Source organism: Aplysia californica, unplaced genomic scaffold (assembly GCF_000002075.1).
Source record: "Aplysia californica isolate F4 #8 unplaced genomic scaffold, AplCal3.0 scaffold00711, whole genome shotgun sequence".
Lineage (NCBI taxonomy): Eukaryota > Metazoa > Mollusca > Gastropoda > Aplysiida > Aplysiidae > Aplysia > Aplysia californica.
This window is the reverse complement of record NW_004797981.1, coordinates 155,018-162,991: the sequence shown is the minus strand read 5'-3', so window position 1 is coordinate 162,991 and position 7,974 is coordinate 155,018. Positions and strand designations below refer to the sequence as shown.

Sequence of the window (7,974 nt, the reverse complement as noted above, 5' to 3'; positions counted from 1 at the left end):
CCCAAAGGGGGGACATTTCTCGTTCAAGCACAGTAGAATTGTAAATGGGCTAGCTGATTCATGTCACGCTCATAACTGTGCCTGATCTACAACAGGGAACTTGCTTTTTCTTTCCTAATCCTTACTATTGTCATTTTTCCTCTACTTATTTTATTGTATGTTTGTCACTCTCTTGTGACCTGCTATTTCCGGGGTGCCTTAATAGTCGAAGCAGACCTTGTGCTGTTGAAGCTAGAGAGGTGAGCAGAATAAGTCTGATTACCTGTAAAGACTTCTCTGTTGACACCCACCCTAGACGATCAGAGAACGTATAGAGCACCCACCCTTTGGCGCTTATATGACCTTATGCAGTTGCGAACGCCGTAAAACTCTTTTACTATAAATTTTTAAAAATTATCTTACTGCATGTTTCCTCTCGGTCGGTATAATTTTGACCTGTCTTGGTCACGTCCCCTCTCCTTATTTATGGCCTGCTCTCATTGCATTAGTGCGCACAATACACCAAATCTTTTCTATTCTTCTTCTTATACTCCTTTTTCTTCGTCATTTTCTTCCTGTTCTTGTTCTTTTTTGTTCTTGTTCTTGTTCTTGTTCTTGTTCTTCTTGTTCTTGTTCTTTTTCTTCTTCTTCTTCTCCTTCTTCTTCGTGGGTGGTTGGCGGGTGCTCTGGTGTGGTTTACTCCTTCTTTCCTATCAAGCACCTATGGTCCTTATCTCTCCTCCTCCTTTTTTATGTATGTAACTCTCTTGTAACGCATATATTCTTTGGCACTTATGACTTTATTGTTGCAACGCAGCAAGTGCCGTAAAACTCTTACTAAAACTACTAAAAACTCTGCTTCCTCTTCCATCACTGGAGCATAAATGTGATGATTTGAATAATTATGCGCACATTTATTGACCAACTTCACCACATACCACTACTTCTGACGTATTGACTGAGATGACTCCTCGCTCTTCCTTCTGTATCCGGTATTAACTATAGGAAATAACAAGGGGAAGTAACCTTGAGAGAAACAGACTATGAAATGTACGGCGTGACATAGTTTTGAGGCACTGCGTCACCGCGTAAATAACATGATGCGAAGTGGGGCCAGCTGACGGATGAAATATCTCTCACTAGTTATCTCCGTCTCAAGTGTATAACTTATAAATCATAACACAATGAAAATCAATGCGCAATACCCTGGTACGGAAAATATTGCTCCATCCCAAGGAGTTTAGAACTATTGGAGCCTCCTCTCTCTCTTCGCGGCGCCACGAGCAAATATGGCCGCCGACTGTGGTCTAAATCACGAACTGCGGTGTTTCTTTTTATAGAATCTTATCGGGCTGGGCCACGTTGTGGGGGTGGGCGGGGTGGGGGAATGCACGCAAGGAAGAGGAGATGGGGCTGGGATGAAAGAGGAGGGGCGGGCCTTGGGAAGGGACGAAGGAGAATGGGAAAAATTAAATAAAAGAGAGGGAGAGAGAGAGAGAGAGAGATTGTGGTCAACTGATGGGATGACTGATAGAATGACAGGGAGAAAAAAAAATTAATTAAATTCTGAGTGTGATACGGACTGTTCTAGGCAATTGAGAAAGCCTATATAGGGACTGTTCAATTATTTAAGAGTTTTATGTTACAATAAATAGATCTATAGCTAGTTTAAAAATCAAGAAGATCGGCAAAATAGAAGAAAACTTATCCAAGTATCATAAAATTATCAAACATACCAAATTATAAAGATAATCTTTCATGACGCTACAAGATTTAATTATAATTTAAAAAATTGTAAAAAATGTATTTTTTAAACTGAATTTAAGATATATATATTACTGCATGATTCTAAACATGGGTATGAGGGGCCTTGTTGGCTCTACCTAACAAAACATGCCTTGGCTGTAAGTAGTGTAAGTTCAGGCGATAGGCTCTTATTGCGAGTTCGATGTTCGGCAAAATCAAAGGCGTCGATGAGGAGTTCACACCTGGGCGTGATTCCTTTGTCGTAAAATCCTTGCGTCTGGAGCAAACGTGTACCTCGCATCGAGATTTAGAGCGGAGATGTGATCCCATGCATGAGCATGGATGACCTTTGAAGTTTATTTTTTGTTCAGTAAAGTACGATAGGGAAAGCAGCGTTTTTAGTCCCTTCACACTTCAGAGGGGGATAATGTATCTTAGGGATGACTAGTGCAGTAAAATTTATTGTTGCTTTGTTTGGTTTATTTTTTAACAGCGAAATCTTAAGTGAACCAAAATGATAAATTGTGGGATCTTAGGTGAAGACTGCAACAATAGATTTAGATCCAAACCGAGTACAGTTCTATCAAACAAGACTCAAACTCTTATCCACCCGCCCTACCCCCTACCCTCATCTGATGTTAGTGATATGGTTTGGTGTTTCTTTAAAATAGAAGGATTCATCATTGTTGTTGGGTATTGATTTCATATTTTAATGGAGCCTCTCGATATCTACATCTAGACTACAGTAGTATAGTAATTGATGAATGGGCTTAAAAACATAAAACAAGTCTGGCTGACGGATTGAACTCAATACACTAAGGTGTGTTGTATGATTAGTAAATATAGGAAAACAAGATACATGTAGAAACCTAGACTCTAGATTTGTCCGGTCAAAATAAAGGTCTGCTGCGCGTAGCATCTAATGTACACACACAATGGAAAGCAATATACTTTAATGAAAATGTAAGAAAAAGAATGTATCCCTTTCTGTCCGGATTGGCCTTGGCAGGTAGCGCCGGAGCCAGCCTTTTATAAATGTTAATGATCTAAATTGTGTCGCTGGGGGCATAAAAACACTTTCATTCAGATTTTTTAAAAGGAAAACAACACCTGTGAAAACTTCTGTCCACTGCAGCATCATATCGGTTCTTACACTTAAACACTTGTCTTGTTTGATAGAACTATACTTGGTTTGGATCTATAATCTACTGTTGTAGTCTTCACCTAAGATACTAAAATTTATCATTCCTGTTCACTTAAGATTCCGCTGTTTAAAAATAAACCAAACAAAACAACAACAAATTTTACTGCACTAGTCATCCCTAAGATAAATTATCCCCCTCTGAAGTGTGAAGGGACTAAAAACTCTGCTTTCCCTATCTTACTTTACTGAACAAAAAAAAAAACCTTCAAAGGTCATCCATGCTCATGCATGGGATCACATCTCGATGCAAGGTACACGTTTGCTCCAGACGCAAGGATTTTACGACAAAGGGATCACGCCCAGGTGTGAACTCCTCTTCGACGCCTTTAATTTTGCCGAACATCGAACTCGCAATAAGAGCCTACCGCCTGAGCTTACAGCCAAGGCATGATTCATTAGGTAGAGCCAACAAGGCCGCCTCATACCCATGCCCATAAAATTATCAGGAAGGCATGTAGAATAATATTGTGTCAACATGATTGCCCATCACCATGAACTGAGTTCGCTTCATTAATAAGGACGGGAGGAACGCAACGACACAATAGCTAACAAAAACTTTACTATTCCTGCATCAATAATAATAAGTTTTGATCTCATTCGAAAAGTCCAAAGGTGCTGTTATCTCTCTGTTTTATAATATTTGAAATTATTGTGCGCTCCACTTTGTGAAAAACAGGAAACAAAATTATTGTAATCAATAATAGGCCTATTATTATTTATAGACCAAGACATAATACTGTTAGCAATCGGATAAAGCTGGCATCGACCCTCTTTTGTGTTCGCTGTTCCTTACACATAAAGCTAGTTATGACACACGCCTAGAATCATGCAGTCATATCTTAAATTCATTTTTCACCATTTGTTATTATAATTAAATCTTTTAGCGTCTTGAAAGATTATCTTTATAATTTGGTATGTTTGATAATTTTATGACACTTGGATAAGTTTTCTTCTTATTTTGCCGATCTTCTTAATTTTTAAACTAGTTATATAACATAAAACTCTTTAAATTGTACAGTCCAAAGGCTATCTCAGTTGCCTAGAACAGTCCGTATCGCACACAGAATATAATTTTTTTCTCCCTATCATTGTATCCATCCTCTCTAGTGGATCACTACCGTGTTGTGGTTAGAGAGCTTGTGTGCCTCAGTGACCCCAAGAGCTACGCTGGCTGGAGCTAATGCTCCTGGTAGGGCCACCCATGCCAGACAGGTCGGCGGGTAGAGGTCAGACGAAGCGTGATCCACCGGCCCTACAGGTTTCGGAGGTTCAGCTCAGGGCTAACAACCCAGACTGGTAAAAAGCATATGTTACGGAAACAGCAACAAAGAGAAACCACATTTCTGTGTGTGATGGACCTTCGTATGAATGCAGGCAGTGAAAGCCGCACGGAAGCTGTTTGCAGGATGGAAGACCTGAACACCGCAAAGACAAAAGCTATCCCAGGACTGTGGAAATGACTGTGGACAATGTATGAAACTGGTAAGTTGGCACAAGTAACAGCAGAGATGAGGAGATATGGATTGCACATTCTGGGCATACGTGAAAGTCACTGGACAGGATCCGGCAGACTGAGAACAGCAACTGGAGAAACACTGATCTATTCCGGCAGAGAAGACAACCAACACAGGGGAGGTGTAGCTATCATCCTAAAAAAGGGACTTGAGAAGTGCCTCATGGAATGGAAACCGATCAACAGCAGAATGATGACACTGAGACTGAGGGGAAAGCACACCAACACAAGCATCATCCAATGTTACGCCCCTACTAACGACAGTGAAGATGAAAGCAAGGACTATTTTTATGAACAGCAACAGAGGGAATTGACTAGTATACCTCGTCACGACCTTATCGTTGTAATGGGCGATCTGAATGCTAAAGTAGGAGAGGACAACACCAACTATGAGAGAACGATGGGACAACATGGTACGGGAACAAGAAATGAGAACGGTGAAAGACTAGTGGACTTCTGCGCATTGAACAACTTGGTGATAGGCGGAACCCTCTTCCCACACCGTACAATCCACAAACTGACCTGGAATTATCCAAATGGCCGGGACAAGAACCAGATTGACCACCTTGTGATAGGAGGAATGTGGAGACGTTCCCTACAGGATGTGAAAGTCAGAAGAGGAGCAGATGTCGGCAGTGATCACCATCTAGTGACGGCAAGGATAAAACTCAAGCTGAAGAAAACATTCACCAGGGAGGCGACAAGGACACGATTTAATGTTCACACGCTCAATGATGGCAATGTGAGATCTGCCTTCCGACTAGAACTAAAGAACAGATTTCAAGCTCTCCAAGACCTGGAAGAAACCACCCCCAATACAGATGAAGTCAATACCCAATGGAAGCATATTGTTGAGGCCTACACAGAAAACAGTAAAACATGTCTTGGTGTCAAGAAAAAGAATGCAAACAAAGAATGGATACAGCAAGGAACTTGGACCACTATTGAAGAACGGAGAGAAATCAAGAAAAGACAGCTTGCAGCTAAATCGATACGGCTACAAGAGAAGTACGCACAGGATTACAAGGAAGCTTGCCAGAAAGTTAAAAGACTGGTTAGGAAGGACAAAAGAGAAGCCATGGAAAAGTTGGCAGCTGAGGCAGAGGAGGCAGCTGCTAAAGGTGAACAAGGCAACATATACAAGATCACAAGAATAATATGTGGCAAGTACCACGGTGGAATGAGTGGACCAATTAAAGACAAGGCTGGCAAGCCGCTGACAATCGAGAAGGAACAGGAAGCACGCTGGACAGAACACTTCAGGGAAGTCCTAAACCAACCTCCACCTGAGGACACCCCAGACATACAGGAAGCTACCTTGGATCTCGATATCAGCTCTGACCCACCACAGAAACACGAGATTGTAAAAGCTGTTAAGAGCATGAAAACAAGAACATCTCCAGGAATGGACAACCTGAATGCTGAATTGTTTAAAGTAGACCCAGAAATGGCTGCCACTATTCTTCAACCACTATTCAAAACCATATAGGAGGGAGAGCAGATTCCCGAGGACTGGAGCACTGGAGTCATTGTTAAAGTACCAGAGAAAGGAGCTCTTAGAGACTGCAACAACTGGAGAGGTATCACGTTGCTATCAGTTCCCAGCAAGATCCCGGCCAAGATTATTACTAATCGGATGTCGGATGCCGTAGACAGCTACTTAAGAAAAGAACAGGCAGGGTTCCGCAAAGAAAGAAGATGCACAGATCAGATATTTGCCCTCCGCAACATAATAGAACAGTGCACGGAATGGCAGAGACAACTTTATGTCAACTTCGTTGATTTTGAAAAAGCATTCGACAGTGTGCATAGAGAAAGTCTTTGGTACATTCTACGATTTTATTGAATTCCTTGCAAGATAGTGGAGGTCATCAAGAGCTTCTACCAAAACTTCAAGTGCGTTGTTGGAAGCAGTACCACTGATTTTGAGGTACAGACAGGAGTTAGACAAGGATGCAACATGTCAGCAATTCTGTTCAACCTGGCCATTGACTGGGTCATGAGGAAAACAACAGAGGATACATCAAGAGGCATAAGGTGGACCCTCTTCTCCACCCTCGAGGATCTTGACTTTGCCGACGACCTTGCACTACTCTCCCATACCAACCAGCATATGCAGGAAAAAACAAACCGACTCCACAAATACGGACGCCAGATTGGGTTAAGAATAAGCTAGAAGAAGACAGAAATGATGACAGTGAATGTAGGCTCCCCAACGCTGATTAGAGTGAACAACGCAGACCTGCCTTTTACCGACACATTTACCTACCTAGGCAGCATAATCAAAACTGACGGCGGCGCAAAGGAAGACATCATGAACAGACTCGGCAAGGCAAGATCTGTACACAGAAGCATGATCAACATTTGGAAGTTAGGACAGTTTAGTATACAAACCAAGTTAAATCTGTATAACAGCTGTGTACTATCCGCACTCCTATATGAAGCTGAATGCTGGAGGATGACTGATCATGACCGTGAAAAGATCTTCCTTTCATACAACCAGCTTACGCCAAATCCTCAGAATCTTCTGGCCCGACAAGATATCCAAAGCAGATCTGTTTCGTAAATGTAGGCAAGAGGACATGACAACCATGATAAAAAGGAGAAGGTGGAGATGGATTGGACATGTTCTGAGAAGAGAACCAGACTATATTGTGGAGACTGCCCTCCACTGGACACCCGAAGGACGTCGCAAAAGGGGACCTGGAGACGCACAGTAGATTCTGAAATAAAGTCCTGGAATCATTCGTGGGGAACGCTGAATAGACAGAGCTGGACATCCTTTGTTGCTGCCCTAAACGCCAGATGGCGTAATGGGTAGTAAGTAAGTAAGTAATTCTATCCGTCATCCCGTCCTTGATCACAATCTCTCTCTCTCTCTCTCTCTCTCTCTCTCTCTCTCTCTCTCTCTCTCTCTTTCATTTAATTTTTCCCATTCTCCTTCGTCCCTTCCCAAGGCCCGCCCCTCCTCTTTCACCCCAGCCCCATCCCCTCTTCCTTGCGTGCATTCCCCCACCCCCACAACGTGGCCCAGCCCGATAAGATTCTATAACAAGAAACACCACAGTTCGTGATTTAGACCACAGTCGGCGGGCATATTTGCTCCCCACCTCGGCGTGCTGCTCGTGGCGCCACGAAGAGAGAGAGAGGGGGCTCCATTAGTTCTAAGCTCCTTGCAAGGAAAACAGACAGAACATATTATTATTACGCGTGCTGGACTGGTAAATAGGAGGGCAATCATTTCAAATTTTTGTTCAAGAACAAAAGTTTGTCAACAGTTGTTTTTTGGGTTTTTTTGTTGCCAAGGCAGGTTCTCTTTGATGAAACCAATTCACTAGCCTTGGAGAAAAGCCGTTCTGGCGAAACAGATATTGCTGGAATAACCAAAAGCTTTTTGGCTTTTTGGCTTTCTGGTTGAGTTCCGGGAAGGCTTTTTTCATAATTGTCTCCACCAGGTCAGTGGATTGTCCTCTCCACTTCTGGCCAGGGGCGTCTCAAAGTATCGATTCAGTTGGACTATGATGGCACTGTT

At 42.5% G+C, this 7,974-nt stretch overlaps 1 protein-coding gene across 1 annotated transcript; it reads left to right on the top strand.

The window, feature by feature from the left end:
* The first annotated feature begins 4,398 nt into the window (after positions 1–4,398).
* LOC101861615 lies at positions 4,399–6,288 on the top strand. Its single transcript, XM_013088255.1, has 2 exons — positions 4,399–5,496; positions 5,932–6,288. Exons 1-2 carry the CDS (start codon positions 4,399–4,401, stop codon positions 6,286–6,288), a joined length of 1,455 nt encoding a protein of 484 aa, XP_012943709.1.
* The last annotated feature ends 1,686 nt before the right edge of the window (positions 6,289–7,974 follow it).

What these genes read in the sequence shown, in the direction of transcription:
- LOC101861615 (XM_013088255.1), top strand. Translation starts at nt 4,399, where the DNA reads ATGTATGAAACTGGTAAGTTGGCACAAGTAACAGCAGAGATGAGGAGA. An exon ending in GCCAGAAAGTTAAAAGACTG is followed by an intron (nt 5,497 to 5,931) that starts GTTAGGAAGGAC and finishes AAAACCATATAG; the next exon opens with GAGGGAGAGCAGATTCCCGA.